Genomic DNA, 17,923 nt, shown 5'->3' with positions numbered 1-17,923 from the left:
GCAAGATAATTTGAATGTATTGAAAAGTGAACACACTATATAAAAATTAAAATACAATACACAGTCAACAAATTAGTAGTGTGTATATATAGTACATTTAAACTAGGCTGTTACAAAGTGTCATGAATGCTGAAGTAAGAAATCTAATACTTGAAAATCCTGCTTAAGTGATAAGCCTCCTTTGGACTAGTGTTCCATCAACTGACTTCTGATTTTGTGAAACATACAGTAAGGCTCTGTACTTTGCAGCCCATTGGGCCTAAGCTTTGTTGCAGGACTTCAATTTCTGTTGTACACCTAGGCTGAATTTACAGTATCTTACTATAACTGGAAAATATTCAAAAATGAGGTTCTTTACTGACTATACTGTACTTGCATTGTTGATTTCTTTTTTTAATTGTGTTGGAATATTTCCTTTCATCTCATTTTGCTGCCTAAATTGGCATACTTCAAAAAACTGGGGCACTTTGCAATAAAATAGAGTACTTTCCTGGTTGCTTTCTGTTAAGTACAATGGGTGTTATGCGGGGTTGGAAGTGGGGCAGCGTTAGCTGTTGGCATATGCTGGAATGAAGATGAAGGGGGAGCCTGATTTCAAATTCGGAAGCCAATATTAGCTAGCAAGAGATGGAGTGAGAGAGGCCAGCTAAATGCTGTTACAATTTGTGTGTCACTTTTTTGTTGAGGGTACAGGACCTTGTCCACACAGACTCTAAGGCAGTGGCTCTCAAAGTTTTTTAGCGGTGACCCCTTTCACATAGCAAGTCTGAGTGTGACCCCCCCCTAATAAATTAAAAACACTTTTTAATATGTTTAACACCATTATAAATGCTGGGGTGGAGGTTGACAGCTCGCAACCCCCCATGTAATAACCTCGCAACCCCGAGGGGTCCCGACCCCCAGCTTGAGAACCCCTGCTCTAAGGGCTGGTCTACACAGTGCATTAGTCCACACCAAAGCAATGTAAATTCTAGTGTGTATTAGCATGTTACTCGCTAATGGCCCACATGGACCCTGCTGATTCGCACTAGGGAATTTTTAGTGCATGCCAAGCTCATTGCTGTTGTGCATTGCAATTCACACCCTTCTGGTGCAGACTAATGCACTGTAGACAAACTCTAAGACTTTATTACTCTAATTAAATAATATATCTTCTAGATGATGATGATCTAAACCTTGAAATTGTCAAAGGCAGTATGGCCTATATTTTTTTTTAATAGTCTAATGTAACTTGTAAGGCAGGCAACCAGGTCCTTCATAGTTTGCTGTTACCCTATGCCCTCTTTTGATCACAAACCAATAGAATCACAGCTGGTGGTTCCCCAGTAGAGAAGGATGTGGGTTAATTATAGCCTGTCCTGCTGCTGTAGTGAAAGTTGACACTATAGCACTTGCTGGTTATGTGCAGTGAAAGACTAAGCTAAATATATTACACTAACTAATCTTATGTAGTTACAGAGACTCTTAACAACATACCCACAGCTGTTACTGCTCTAAATGTAAATGACAAGTAGAAGGCCAGTATCAGAGGAAACATGCTGTAATCTTCCCTTAACGTTCTTGAGGATTACTGGTAATCTTAATAAATCCATAAATACAATAATTCAATTAAAAATTAGTTATTTAAAATGTATCCTGTACAAAACAAAGCATATACCCCACTGTATTTGCCAAAAAAGAACTACACAGATTCATTTCAATTTACCCATGTTGCACCACTGACTGTAAAACGTAGAGAATGTGCAGACTGCAAAAGTTTATGCTGCATGGCCTTCACAGCACCTAGTGGGGTGAGGGGGACCGCTCACAAACCACATTGTCAGATTCTGATTCACTTCACTGACTGCACTTTTACCTGGGTGTGTGTACCCAAAACAGTGTCTTCAGATGGTCTCAAATAACTTAATCTTTTAATGCCTTCAGTACCCTAAACAAGTATAATTGAGTCTTGCCCTTCTTTTCCCCCTACCCCTGGAAATTTAATTTATCCAGATGACTCTTTTTTTTTTTTTTTTTTCCGGTTCAATAGACAAAGGAATTTATCTCCTAATTGAGGGATAATTTGACATTAAAAGCACCACCATTCTTTTAAATATATAGTTCAGAGGTACCTTAAGCTTTTTTTTTTAGTCTCGTTTAAGGGAATAATGTCAAATTTATCTAAAATCATATCATGTAATGGAATATTTTTGAAGAAATTCCTTTTTGACTTCACTTATTTACAAATTATTTTAATTTATTAACACTAATTGTCAGTGAATATAATATGTGAATTTAAGGTAGAAAACATATCAGAAATATGGATTTGTAGGTCAGTTCAGACTATCTACTTCTGTAAGTGTACATGGCTTTAATGTATGCAGAACAAAGAACAAAATCCCTGCATCAGAGTACATATTCTAAAGGGCTGTAACTTTGCTCACTTGTGGTTCATGGTACTTGATATCACAAATTAAGGGCACTTAATTCCAAAAAGAGCATGACAGGAAAGCCCTTATAAATATAAAATATGTATCATGTGATGAGCAATACATAGTACAGTAAAATGCCTGAGAGCTCATTGCTATCAGTGATAGCTCTGCCAGGACACATTAACACCTCATAATCACAATTGTATATAAAACTAATTTCAAAGAGTGTTATCACTGAACAAATAACTCAGTGTAGCCTCCTTTCTATTGGTGGAACGTCTGTGAGCAGATCACAACTTCCCTATTTATTCATCATTAATATATACTTTATGAATTGTTAACTCTTACCTCTATGGATTTATTATGCACAGTATGATGCATTAGTCTAAAATCAGGCTGTGTTGATTGGTTGTGATTTGGTCAAAAAAATCACATGGTATTGCTTCTGTCTCTCTTTTCTGAAGTATGAAGAATTTTCTATAATCAAAGACGACCTTCAGATTACCCCTCTGGAATTCTCAGGCAGAATTAATACTTAAGAAGTATAAGTGTTTTACAAATCTTAAACCTTTTCCTTTCTGGGCTGCCCAGGCCCTGGCTAAGGCTTCATTGTTAAAGAAAATATTTTTAAACTAGGGGCTAAGGTTTATTTTCTGTCTGCTGTTACTTTGTGACTGTGATAAATTAATTTAATTGTATGTATGTGTGCATAATCCTAGTTGCCAAGTGTACTGTCAGATTGTCTAAACCATTTAGTAGGTTCTGTGCTAGAGTTCTGAGGTTCTCTGTCAAGATTCATATTACCTTAAAAAAAAAAAAAAAAAAAAAAAAAAAAAAAAAACACTACTTGGGTGTGTATACTAAAGAATGAAAACTTAAGATTCTGTTTTCTGCAAGTTTTAATGCAAGTAAATCAATCATTCAAATATTCATGCAAAGCAAATGCTAGAGGTGGATACAGCTACAGCTGAAGCATTTTTTTAATTTGAGCAAATGCTGTCTGAAGAATTTTTTGTAGGATTCACTCAGTCCCAAGTCAAGATAGTCGGTGGTGATTTTGAGTACAGTACCTCATTTTTTTGTGCCTGACTCTTCAGACAGTGCTGATCACCTATCCACCCTTTAGGTCCCTAAATTAGGTACTAATCACATGTGAAAATCTTGGCCCAACTGAAGTGTTAAGAAACAAATCCAAAACAGACACACTTCTCCCAGGGGTTTTCTACCCCTGGAGTTATTCCAGAATAACTATTCTGGGATCATGATGATTTCTGAATAGCTCCATGTATGGATACTTATTCCAGATTTTAAATGCCTTGTTCTGGATTATCTTAATCCAGTTTGAAAGTGTCCTGCTAGATTGAGGTGAAGTTATTTTTATATCCCTGCTTATTCCTGTGAGTGGTGGTCTTTGGGGAGATGATCTATTTTATTTCCCAGTGGGCCTGAATTACCTCATACAACATTTCTGGTATTGTTTACCATACAATTTTTCCAGCTAGTCTCTTTCAAGTGTTTGATTCCAAGATCCCCTACTCTTCTAAAAATGAAAAAAAAAAAGCATAACAAAAAATATTCACTATCACCTGAACATTGGAACTATCTTGCACACATTAGAAGGTCAGAAATTCCGACTATTCTTTCATCATAAAAAAGAACGGAGAGGCAAGACCCATTTTGGACTTCAGATATCAAGTAGCCAAAATTCTGGATATAGACACTCTGAATTGTCCCCTGGATTGATGGCTGTTAGAACCAAGCTGCAGCCACAAAACTTACGGTTGTGTTTTTGTATATTGCTCAGTCACATAAGAGGCTCCTCTAGAGTACGTTGGATACCTGGCAGTTTCCTCCTCTTTATCTTGGTTTCTAAGCACTTTTTCCAAGGTGTGTTGGTAGTGGTAATAGTCACCCCCAAACAGGGTTTGTGTTATTCCATACCTGAATGATTGGCTCATCCAAGCAAGATCACAGAGGCTGGCACAATATAGCAGAGATCTTGGTCATGTCAAGTCCTAAGGATTAGTGTTTAATCAAACGAAAGTTTCTTTGTTATTGCAGAAACCACCCACTTCTACATTACAGCTACACAAAATCAGAGGGAAGATCAGAAAAATTTGGACAATAGAGAATGATCAGAGCTAAATCCACTCCTTCTTGGACTTGTTAGGCTCCCTAAAACAGAGAATTGGCCTCACAGTAAGAGCAAAATTATCTCAGTTTCACAGACAGTCCTCTTTCATATCTCCAGCAGACTTTCATAATGGACATGAATGTTTGGTGCACACTCTGCATCAATGGCAAACCAAGCAGTGTATTCATAGAGAAGAGAAGACTACATATGAATATATGGAAACAGAGAGATGGCAAGTTGGCATTGACTTATCTTCAGGATGTGTTCAGAATGATAGTGTGAACATTGAGATTGATAACATGGTAGTAATTTCTTAATTGCCAGGGGAACAGAGAAGCACATTTTTCAGTAAACAGTGCTCCTTTGTTATATGCATAGAAATTGTTTAGAGCACTGCAGGTGATGAATCCGCATACACTATAGGCAGGCAGATGGTATTAAGAGAAAAAATCTCGTTGATAAGGTGACCCAAACAGTGTACTCTCTACTTCAAAGATTGGGATAGTGTTTGTATTCTTTTCAAAACAAAAACACCAATTCTACTTTTTAAAGATCAAATTGCTTTCACCTTCTGCTTCAGGAGGCTTTTCATAAGGGTCTCTTGCCTATCCCATTGAAACCTTGAGCCTCTGCCCCCAGCATGCTTCACTGTAGGGGTGCTCCCTTTAGTCTCTTGGTTCCTCAAGGCGATTTTCTGTCTCTGGTTCCCAGATTAGCATCCCCCTCCCTCCTGGATTCTTTGATTTTCAAAGGAAAGATCTACTTTCCTGTTGGTCATGGCACCCACCCACGTGGTGGGAGAACTCTCTCCTTTCACTAACTAGACCTGTTGTTTCAAAAGAGCTAGTGGTCCTCTATCCTTATCTCCTAAAAGTTGCATGCGTATTTTATTTGAACAAGAATAATACCTGCCTGAGCTCCTTCTTCAAACTCAGTTAGGAGTTACCCAGGGCAATAATAATTCATCTGAAGCAATCTTCCAAAGCAAGACTTCTGAAGATCATGATAGCAAGGCAGATACATGCTGTATTGAAGAATCTTAACCAGTAGCACAGTAGGCACTAACACAGTATAAATACGTGATAACCTGTCTGAACCGAATCAAACCGCACACACACACCCTTTACGAATTTTACAGCTACCTTAAAAAAACCCCAAGTTAGTATTATTTGTACATTTGCAAACACTACCAAATGAACATGCTGGAGTTGGTTAATACAATATTCAGCCCTTAAAGAGCTCTCTTCTGGAAGGATAAACTGGGTACTGAGCATTTTCTCAATCTATCCCTCAAGACTGTTCCCTGCTTCATCTCAGATATTCACATCTCTTGACCGTTCCTTAGGAACTGCTATTCATGCCATAGTTGTCAGTCTGTATTAGTGGTACCAGGATCAGAGTCAGTTTCCTGGTACTTAAATTTTGCTCTCTGTGGCCTGGCTAGATTACCAAAGATGGGAGGATATGTTCAGGAACAAGCAAAGAGATGTTTGTTCAGATAGTTTGATCAATATTGGGTAAAATAAATTATTTACTGTAATGGATATAATCCTCCTTTGAAGTCAAGAGAAATCCTAATTTCTTTGTTTTATTCTGAGTTATTGGCTGCCTCTTGCCTGGACTTTTCAGGGAGGAGGAAATATTTAGTGGTTTGTGCTGGTGTAACTAGACTATGAAAAGCAAATTAGGAGGTTAAAACAAAAACGAAAACTTGACTTTGGACATGATTATTTTAACTGAAAACTTTCACAAGGTCAAGATGCAAAAAACTGAAGTTGCATAGTGTAAATTTGGGATGCTACCTGTTAGGTAATCAACCTTGTTTTAATAAAATATTTGTTAATTTACAAAGTGATATTCACCTCAAAATTCACTGTTATCTTGAATGAAACTGGGTACTTCATCTGACCTGGCAAGTCAGTATTATTACAAAAAAATAATTGAAATCCACTTCCTGGTTGAGTGAACTGTGACTTCTTGGTTTAGGCCAGTCAGTAGTTATGTCTGTCTTCTTCTCTGACACAGACAATTTTATCTCTGACCTGGAATACCAGCCATCAGGTTCAGCAGAGAAATGGACTCAACATTCAGCATTCATGTCCTACTCCTGTGTGGAAAATCTAGAGGGTGAGTCTGCTTAAATGCTTCAATGTTTTATATTGGAGCACAAAAGTAAGGAAGGGAAAAATGTGGTAGTTCTAATATCTACAGATGAAAAATGCTATATAATATCCAAGTATTACTATAAATAGGGGCATGTGTATTTTTTCTGTGATTCACAGATGTGGGATTTTGTGTAGAATTCGCCCTTTGCTGCAGAATATTGTTCTGGAATTTAAGCTACAGTTTAAAAAAAAAAAAAAATTATTTCCGCTCTTCAGGCTTATAAAGAAAAGCTTGATATGTGAACCAGGTGTGAACTAGAGGTATCATACAATTCAGTAAAACAACTCAATTTAAAAAAGGGATTTGAAACTGCTGCAGAATTTCCACTAGGGTGCTGCAGAATCTAGGGAAACAGTCTAATTTGCTGCAGAGATCACAAGGCTTGGGGGTTTTTTTTGTTTGAGGGTTTTTTTTTATTAATTGAGTAGAGCAAGGTCAGAGAGTGGCCAGAATAGCCTCTGACTTTTCACTGTGATATATTAAGTCTCAAACTCTTTTTAAACATAAGAAAACTTCTGATTTACTTTATCTTAAATTAGGTTGAATTTTAGATAAATAAGGTTGAAGAAGATAAATTGGAGATCCAGCCAAGGTATCAGGATAAATTGGCACTTCATAAATTCCTGGCTAGTTGGATGTACTGTAACTGGGGGGAAAGGTTCTGCAATTGCCTTAAAAATCCATCAACTTGCTCCTTTCTCATATATATATATATATATATATATAAAAAATAAGAATTGTACACTATGATTTTGTTGGTTAAACGTTGGCAGTATTGTTAATACTGGAAATAGGCACATGGTGGTTGATCTCGCTTGTGCTTTCTTATTCCCATTTTTCCTACATATGTATATGCATAAAATTCTAATTAAAAACATTTTTTTAAATTCTCAAATTTGTTTTCTAAAGCAGCTTTTATTCTATCACTGGAAATTCAGAAGTAAAAAAGGTTTGTTAATTTAGGATTACACAACACTCTAAAAAATAAAACCGCTTCTGAGCTCCGTTTTAGTCTAGTTACAACCCTGCAGAGTAGTACTCAACTAGTACATAACCCCAACCTTAACCATGACAATAAGGTTGTTCAATGAATATTTAAAGAGAGAAACTACACTCAAACATTTAAAGTTTTGTTTAGTTATACTAATGCCTTAGAAACCTGAAAGTGAAATAGGATTCTAAAATTAATTTTAATTTCTACAGTCCTCCATAGATCTACTACCACAAGTGTTAACAATATTAAAAATTGTCAGTAAAGCAAGCATCTAGAATTCAGAATAGCACAAAGGGAAAGCAGCATGCATTTGTGTTAAGGTGATTGTTTTTAGAAAATGTATGTGGTCTTCAAGGAGATGAGTAAGAGGGGGACATAATGCCTCTTGTCATTTTTAGCTTAGATTAGTGGAATATGTTCCAGTGCTTAATCTTAAAATGATTCAAAAGCTGTAATGGTTGCTGATTGTGCACTTGACAGGTGACTCTGGAACGGATTTTTAAAGTTTGCGTATTTTCCTACTGAGAATTTCACAGTTCTAGGTTTTCCATTTACTGAAAGCGCTTTGAGCAGTCAAAGAACTACTGCATGAAGATGACCCCTTTCTCTTTTCCTTCCCCACCCAAAGTGTTCCATGAACCCTAGATTAGTCTTATTTATTTTCTATACATAAATTACCTGATTTTTAATATATATATTAAATAAATAAATGATACATAGTGCCTTTATGCATTTCAATCCAAGCTCAGACTTGTATGCTACATTGTTTTTAAAGACATAACATGGAGTAAGCAATTTCAAACAGAAGTGAATTGATTCATCACTTTGCGGTTTATTACTTTATAGCCTACTGAGTTGCTAAAAACCATGTTATTTGAGTATGAGAGGGGTAGCCGTGTTAGTCTGTATCCACAAAAATAATAAGGAGTCCGGTGGCACCTTAAAGACTAACAGATTTATTTGGGCATAAGCTTTCATGGGTAAAAAACCCACTTCTTCATCTGTTAGTCTTCATCTGAAGAAGTGGGTTTTTTACCCATGAAAGCTTATGCCCAAATAAATCTGTTAGTCTTTAAGGTGCCACCAGACTCCTCACTGTTTTCATGTTATTTGAGAAGTTTTCAAAGATCAAAATTTTTTAAAAGGACTAAATCATTGCAATTCACCTGTTAAGGTAAAATTCTCAAATCTATTTGTACTACCAACCACAATTGCTATCATTTGATTTTACTGTCTTTACTATACAGTACTATCTAAGGGTTTACATTGAAATCTTTAGAAGCTTATTTCAAGACTATAGTATAAGACTATGTATTTAAATAAGAGGTTTGTGCTTTATATTCTCCAATTTTTGTAAGGCATAAGCAGAGAGCTTCAAAATTTCTGTGTTGGTAAGCATATGTGATGAAGGGATTTCCCCCCTTCCCCCAAGACACTACTTCTATTACTTCAGATTATTAAGGGCTTGACCTTAGAGGTGCTAGATATATTTGTTTCCTATGAAATCGATGTGAATTTCAGGAGCTCAGCACATTCTGAAATAAAGTCCCAAAATTGTTTTTGTTTTTAGGGTTAAACATGGAGTAATAAACAATTGATCACCTTTAAATCCATTAAATTTACACCTCAACTCCATTGCAATACTTTCATCTGCAATTGAATTTCTAAGAAAATTGTTTACTAGAAATTACATTAAATTGCCAACTTCATGAAAAACTGCTACTTGGGCAGCAAAAAGTATCAAGTAAGTCATTTTCATCAGTCTCATAATAGAGTATCATGTATTTCCACTAACAACAAAAACAGACTGATCAAAATGAGCTTCATACGGTTTTTAAAAAATATTGATTAAATTGTGACCATAAGTCAGTTGGTATAATGTAAATATTAATCACATAAGCAATGAGAGATCGAGTTACTCACATTTTGTTATACATTTTCCCATGCCCAGCAACAAATAGTATAAATAGTAATTATGCTTATTCTGCCTTGAGATGTACCCACATGATTTAAAGTCATTTGCACTAGGGTTTTAAACAAGGTATTGTTAAATCATTTGTGTCCAAATTTTATTAATATGAGACTCTCTATATTTAAAATTGTCTTTGATGCATTATGGAGAGGCTAGGAATGACGACTGTTGCAATCTAAGCTGCAGTTACCATGTAGCCCCGAACTGCAAATGAATTTTTTAATGTAAAGTAACAAATACCAAAAAAACTCTTTATTGGTTCAAGTTTTTAAGGCAAAATATGAAAATAAAACTGAGAAACCATTTTTGGTAAGTAAAAAACTAGATTAACAATGTTTCATATTGTGGGTTTATTTAAAAAGCAGAGAATAAATATTTCACTAATTGTAGGGGCAAGCTTTGGCATTTCATCAATAGACCAATGATATTGTACAGTGTGTGTTTCTGACACATTCAATATGCAATGCATATCTTTTATTTTGTGTAGGATTGAATTAAAGTGCTAGAGTAATTTTCATTCCTCCATAGAATTTTTTTTGCAATGTCAGTAACGCCTACATTTTTATATACATTACATCTTAATTAACAGAACCAACAAATGCAAGCTAATTAAAGGAAATATGCCTGAGTATGGTACATGCAGAATCTCTGAAACATCCATGTAAACTTTCATATAAAAACCTTGTCTTGTGTAAACATTAGATGAATAACTGTTACTTTTGTGCACAGTTACTGTGTGTGTGTGTGTCCGTATTATAAAACGGACAGTTTTTGCAATTGTGTGCATTTTTATATAAAAAAAAATATATACACACACACACACACACACACACCCCAACTTACGCAAGCATTCCGTTCCAGAACGCCTTGCATAACTCAAATTGTGTGTGTGTGTGAAAGTCAGAAATGTATCTCCAACCATTACACCCCAAAAAACCCACCCTCCTATTTCTTGCTTACGGAACTTTTTCCGTAAGCTCAGATTTGCGTACGTAGGGTTTACGTAACTCGGTTATTAACACAACCTTCCAAAAACCTGAAATCTAGTTATCTTGAAGCCATGAAGTTCAAAATAATTAGTTTACTTAGGAAATTGATATGCTATATTTCTGTGGAGTTTTATCAAAATATTACTCTTATTACAGTTTAGAGGCCTTGAGTTCTGGATGTCATTGTACTATACACTGTACAAACACATAATACAGGACCATCCTGAAATCTGAAAGTATTAAAATGTATTACTTCCTGCAAAGGGAAGTGCTTTTACCCTTTTTATATGCTGCACAAATATTCCCTTTGATGTCTTAATATTTTGCCTCTTTAATTTCATTATCTTCTTGTTTATAACCATGGGGGAGAAGGTAGAAGGAGAAGTATTCTATAATTCTCCTGCACCATCTATTTTATTTACTTCAGTCAAGTGTTCTTCTCTTCTTCTCAGACTAAATAATCCACTAAAACTCTCACTGAAGAAACCTGATAATTTTATTAATCCTCAACATCTATCTAACAATTATCTACTTCTTCTAAACTGTTTGCTGTATTTTTGTCGGAAAGGCAAATTAATTATGGTACCCCAGGTGAGGTAGCCTTCTTCATAAAGCCAAATGTTTTCCTTCTTTCCTTTTTTAAATGTATCCAAGTATTTTATATTTGCCTTTTTAACGCTAATGTGTACATTATGTAAATATCTCCAATGAACTATTCACAAGGAGTTCCATACTCTACATCTCAATTTTGTGAAAGATGTATGCTGTGCCTCTGGGTTTCCCAAACTATGATGTGATATGGGCTTGAAAAGTCAAATTACTGATGGAAAGTCCTTGGCAAGCTAGAGGTCTAAGCCATCAAATTCTGCAGAGTTTAAGTTTTCATTTTAAAGCAAATTAACTTACTAGTAGTGGTGGTTGTGCAGAAAAACTTTCACATGTAAGTCAGTAGATTATCTTCCAGAGTCTGCAGACTGACAGCTCTAGTGCTTCTGCTACTGCTCAGAGTTTTCCAAGCAGCAGCAAAGTAAAATGGAGGCTCTGGAAAAGGGTGGAACAGCAGAACCTCCCTGTCACCAACTGCCAAGAGGCTCTAGGGTGGGAAAGTGAGAGAAATTAACCCTTCCAGCCATCAGAAGGAGGTTGGAAGATGCTTCATTTTATTTAATCTTTGTCTACACTTAAATTTTGCTGGTATAACTATGTGATGCAACTGTCAATGAATCTGGCACCATAGTAAATATAGTAACCACTCAAATGCTTAAAAAAGAAAAAAAAATTGAACGGGTAACTACAAAAAAACAGAAATCCAGAATATCAAAGGCCAGTAAAAAAAATTTCAGTACTTTAGTAGCTTGTACACCATACACAGAACTATTGTGATTTAAGAATGAGTAAAGCTGTAATGCTATTCACCTATTGCTATTCATTCAGTGAATATTCTTGTGTCAGGGCACTCTGTAAAATATGTTATCTCCAACAGAATGAACTGTACAATCAACAGCAAAGACCTTTTTGTTTGAGTTATGTCGCCAAATACAGAATAAACCATCTATCAGAACTTGGACAGTGACAATCTAATAATTCCAAAGAATAAAAGGATCTTAGTTGTGTTCATTTTTATTGTATTGCTCCAAGATTTAGCAGCACTGAGCAATTGTAATGTTTGATTTGTACATAAGGGCCTGTTCAACAGCATACACTGCATACAGGAGAACAGCAAGATATTGCTGGGTGCTAATGTTGTGATGTAACAGGTTGTTGGTGGTGCCTTTCTACCATTACCACTACTCCTTTGTGAAACAAGTATTGAGACTTGAAAGACTGTGCTACCAATAGGAGAACATGTAAATGCCTTACAAAGTACCTTTATCTGCAAAGCAGCTCATTTCAAAATATCTGATTTTAAAGTGCAAGTTCAGAATACAGGAGCAAAATACATGTAAAATACTATTGATTAACCGTTGTTTGTAATCCACAACCTCTGAGTTAGTTATATACTGTCAGTTACTTAAAATATTTAAAGAATTGATTTAAGATTATGAATTTCCTATAGAACTCATTTCATATGCTGGAAAGGAATCTCATAATTATAGAATGTAGCTCAGCTAAATTAATTCATCTTGGCAGCCACAATGCATCCTTTTTTGACTTTTCAGCCACAACAGATTTCCATTATAATTTTTTTAGGTTAATATAAGACCTGCTAAATTTCAGGTCACAAATACCTGCTTTACAAAATAACTTTTCCCCCCAATAGTCTTACTTATGCTATACTTTCAATTATTGAGCTTAATAAGCTCTCTTGCAAACAAATTACAGAATACAGAAAATTTACTCAAATGGTAAACAGATGCAATAATTAAAGTGTCTAGTATGGCAGTAGAGAGAGAAGGTGGCTGAGATAATCTTTTATTGGACCAGCTTCTGTTGGGGAGAGAGACACAAGCTTTTGAGCTGCCCAGAGCTCTTCCCCAGGTTTGGGAAAGGTACTCAGAGTGTCACGGCTAAATACAAGATTGAACAGATAGTTTAGCATAAGTAATTAGCACACATTCAAAGTGGTTGGTTAACACCCCTGTAGTCCTAGACAAAAAGGCAGATTAGTGGGTTACAGATTGTTGTAATAAGCCATAAATTCAGCATCCTTATTAAGATCATGCCCTGGTCTACACTCCGGAGTTAGGTCAATGTAAGGCAGCAAGTGTCTACACTAGAATGGTGCTCCCGCGGATGTAAGATGCCCACTACATAGTTCTAATAACTCCACCTCCACAAGAAGTGTAGCGTTCAGGTCGATGCACTGGCTGAAGACACTGCATTACTTACATCGCCTGTTGATTGTCAGCCCTGCATGAGGGCTGACAGCCCAGAGCCCTGCTGGCACCTCCCAGTGGGGGATGGTGAGGGGCGGGGGGGGAGAGTCTGGGGATATCAGTTTCATTGCTGATAGGCTCCCTGCTGTGAAATTGAGCCCAGTGCCTGGCTCATAGCCGGGGCTGTCAGCTCTGGGGTGGGGGGATGCCAGTGTGAGGCTGTCAGTGTCCCACTTGAGTTGGTGCAATGTGCCTGCTGAGGATGTGCACCACTGTCAGGAGGAGGGTAGTGGACACCAACAGCTGATTTAATTACTGTGGTGGCTGTAGGTTGACATAACTTGTCTACCTAATTTTGTAGTGTAGACAAGCCCCATGATTTTTAGTGTCTATCATTTACGAATTTAAGCTTTCAGGCTCATCTTTTGAAACTTGTTCAGGTTTCCTTTGAAGATAAGGACTGAGAGGTCAGATAGTGATCGCTTTGTGAAAAATGTTCACCAACAGATGAAATGGTGTTCTTGCCTTTTATCATTTTCCTGTGTGAGTATGGGAGTATTCATTGCCAGCTTAAGCCGAATTGAATTGCTTAGTGAAGACAGAAACCTGTCTTGGATAATGTTTAGTTTAATCATTGAACAGCAGTTGCTCTACCCAGGTATCTGTATAAAAAACATTCAGCAGTTCTACCTTTCACATACTTTAAAATGTCTCTTATTAGAAATACAACAAAAGAAAGTGTGTCACAACTATAGAACTTGTATAGTAAGTTCACACGTCCCTCTAGTGCATCAGTGCATACCCGATGCTTCTAGGGGGGGGAAATTGTTGAAAGGGACATTTCCTACCTATAATTTTTTTCCATGAGTCTCCAACTTGGAATCACATCCAGAAATCCTACTTTGTTCTGGTTTTAGGTTATGGGTAGGAATCTGACTCCTGCTGATGAAAACTGACTGCTTAGTGAGGATAGGCTGCTTGCTAGCTGAGAGATGCATTACTTTTGGCATCAGGTGAGTGAAGGAGCTACCTGATGGACCAGCAGCCCAGTCCCTCCTAGAAAGCAATTTAGAGGAAAAACCAAAACTGACTAATTTTTAGTGGTAATGGCCTCAGTTCAGCCAGGGTGCTTAAAGCATGTGCTTGTCACTAAAGAGGTGTGACTTCAAATTGAGTTCAAGGGGACTACTTACAAACTTAGTCAGATGCTTAACCTTGCTGAATTGGGCTTGTGTCTCTAAAGCTACTCCCAGTGAGGAGTATAGCAGAGGCTAAGGGTATGTCTACACTGCGAAGTTGTCGACAACACTTTTGTCTTTCGCAGGTACTTTAAAAAGCCCCCTCCCCCCCGAAAGACAAAAGGCAAGTGGCAGTGTGAACAAGGCTTTATCAGCAGGAGCAGTCTCCTGCCAACAAAGCTAACACCGCTCCCGGGGCTGGAAGTATTTTGTCGGCAAAAGTGCCGACAAGGTACTGACAAAGAGCGTTTACACACGCTGACTTTTAATGACAAGGCTGTGCCTTGTCGCTAAAAGCTGTGTGATGTAGACAAGCCCTTAGAGTGCCAGTTTCTAATACCAGTCATGCCAACTTCGCAATGTTTTGGAGCCTTCATGGTTTATTTTAACATCCGGAATAGTTTTATCGTTACAAGTACTCACTAAATTGTTTGGTTTTGTCTGTTTTCCAAAATAAGTATAGTTTGTTTTGTGCTCAGATTTTGTATGCTTTTTCTGTTGTACCCCGGGGTTGGTGTAGCCTTGTCAATCCCAGGATATTGGAGACAAGCTGGATATGGTAATATCTTTTATTGGACCAATTTTTGTTCGTGAGAGAGACAAGCTTTTGAGCTACAAAGCACTCCCAGACCTTGTTTTTCCATAGTGACATTTGGAATATTGCTAATCCAATATTCTTGTGTTACTGTATTGGTCTGAATTTGTAAGACTTTATTGAAATTTGCCTATTAAAAATATTTCTACAATGGTTTCCAAACCCTGACCTCAGTTATATTATGTAGATTCCTATGGGTCAAAATAACACACCTGACATTTTCTGGTGCTGAGTTTTATGATTATTTCAGTGCTACTGTCTCTGTAAACTAGTATCATACTCTAGTAAGAACAGCAGGGTTTACTTCCAAATTAAAATTCAAAGTGAAGAAAAGCGTTTGAGGAAAGAGAAACTTGTCTAGAGCTCACTATTTTAGAAATGCCATAATTTCAAATTAAAGTTTTTCATAAGAGATGAGAATATTAATGTCTTGGAAGCAAACTACCATATTCCCTCTCAAACTTTCAATGTAGCAGTCAGTTATATTGGTGCCTATACCATCTTGACGTTGTAGCCCATAAAGCATACTTTTTAATAATTATTTCTATCATAAAAGCAAACAATAATGTCTTTCTAACAATAGCTTGGAAGCTAGTCTTCCAGTTGAATTTAAGGTTCTGTCTGCTGAGCTTGCATCTTATATCAGCCCCAATCCTTCCATAATATAGAGACACATATTTGGGGGAAGGGGATTTTTGCTATTAGATGATTAGTTGTAGTAGCTCTCAGACTTAAGAAATGAGAAGAGGAGCTGAAATAGATTTACATGCCTGAGAGCATTGACTCAAGTCCAAATTCTAAGGAAGTTCTGTAAGTAGAAGTTAGCTTAAGTCCCCACAACTATAGTTAATGTACTTTGAGTTAATTGCTGTCCCTGGTCTGGTGAGGCCTGCAACAGGAACAACTGCATGGGAACACCTGAACTGTACCTGCCTACACTGTGCCTCAGTTCTTTTTAGTCCCTTATTTCTTTAAACCGCACAGACTTGGTTTTTTAAAAGTCATTGTCTTAGGGGTGTTTAGAAGCTGTCTGTGGTATGAATGTAGTGATACAAATATGCTTTAATTTTCATTTATTAATGTTACTGAAGTTTATTTTCTGTTTCACCTTCTGCTACTTACTGACTGCATCTTATTTTATAGGGTTGATAGATTTTTCAAAAGGGTATACTAATGAGTATTGCACTTCTGGAAAAAAGTAACACCCAGCCATTAGGTTGGTATATTTACAGTAGCTGTCAGTTATAATTGTATAACTTTTTATACTTTTTATTTTTTTAGTGAATGAAATCATAGGAAGAGATATGTCACAGATCTCAGTGTCACATGGAGCAACAGTGGCTGGCCAATCTCCACATACATGCCCTGGATCTCTGGAGACAGGAATATCGGATGGAGTCTAAAAGCAGTTAAGCGTCCATGAAAACTTTCAAGTTTTCTCTGAATGTTTCTTCTTCATCCCCTTCTCTTACACTCACTGTGCTTCCAACTCTTGTGGCCTTTTATAAACTGGAACAATGGATCCTTGCATAGCCCTTTTAGTGGGTTACATTTGCTGTAGAGACAGAGCATTTCTAATTCTAGTTTCTCGAGTGCTGTAAAAAATGACTGAGTAAATGGACACCAAGAAGCAAGACAAGATATTTTAACCGTTTAAAAATTACAAATGAGCTTTGCTGTTTTACATTTAAATAGAATACTTTTATATTGTAAGTGCTTAAAATGTGTGGAGATGTTAGTTTTGCTCTTCTAATAATATTCACAGTACTGAATGTGGAGAAAAATTTAATACACATCTTCAGTGTGCTGCTTTCCCTTAGAAGAAGTAGTAGAATTGTAATTGACAGTTTTGTACACCTTTGGTCATTCTGAACAGCCTTTAAGCTTATATTGTTTAAAAGATAACTTTTTATAATGAAATCTTCCAGAGGCAAAAAAACAAACAAACCTGTCATCTTAAGCCAATGCCTTGGAAGCCATTGTGTATAAAAATACTTTTAGTGTTTTCTTTCTTTGATTCATAGGAAGCCAAGCCAAATGTAGATCTGCACTTCTTTATAAACTGAAAATGTTATTTGATAGGCTGCAAAGAGACCATTCCATCATGGAAGTGTTGGGATAGAAATGACATTCCAAAATTTAACTTTTATAACTATATGGATAATCTTCCTGTACTTTGTTAGCTTTTTCATAGAAACTATACATTTGTAGTCAAATTTTAAAAACTAGGATTTTGATGTAAAGAACCTTAATTTCAAAGCCATGTTAGATAAGGGGGAATTTTGATATTTGCAGAGGATTTAAGTGTTTTATCACTATGAAATACACCAATCTGCAGTAGCTCTAATATTTTCCATGCAGTAAATCATTTGCTTACATCCCTATTCTATATCTTCATCTGCCTAAATCCTGCCACTTTGACATTGCAATTTCTTAAATTTGAACTATGAACATTTATCTGCTAAAAAGAAACTTGCTATGAGCGAGTGCTTTAAAGGAAATACATTTGAGTAATTTGCCCATAGTTAATGGTAAATTTATAAAGCTGAATTTATTTCAGAGGAAAATAGTGTATGAGACAATGACTGTGGTATTAATCCCTTACAGT

General features: G+C 36.4%; 1 protein-coding gene across 3 annotated transcripts in view; it reads left to right on the top strand.

The window, feature by feature from the left end:
• Nucleotides 1–17,336, top strand: part of NFATC3 (nuclear factor of activated T cells 3) — a 126,874-nt gene extending 109,538 nt beyond the window's left edge. For 2 of the 3 annotated variants that reach the window (XM_024219421.2, XM_024219419.2), the window contains 2 exons: nucleotides 6,571–6,672; nucleotides 16,597–17,336. In XM_024219421.2, coding sequence (XP_024075189.2) covers nucleotides 6,571–6,672; nucleotides 16,597–16,718 — 224 coding nt within the window. In that variant the 3' untranslated portion in view covers nucleotides 16,719–17,336. The remainder of the gene's footprint in view (nucleotides 1–6,570; nucleotides 6,673–16,596) is intronic. The other variant, XM_024219420.2, reaches the window with a different exon arrangement.
• The last annotated feature ends 587 nt before the right edge of the window (nucleotides 17,337–17,923 follow it).

This window comes from Terrapene carolina, unplaced genomic scaffold (genome assembly GCF_002925995.2).
Source record: "Terrapene carolina triunguis isolate 2854851 unplaced genomic scaffold, T_m_triunguis-2.0 Scaffold130, whole genome shotgun sequence".
In the NCBI taxonomy this organism is placed as follows: Eukaryota; Metazoa; Chordata; order Testudines; family Emydidae; genus Terrapene; species Terrapene triunguis.
The sequence above is the reverse complement of the archived record's forward strand: the minus strand, read 5'-3'. Positions and strand labels throughout refer to the sequence as shown.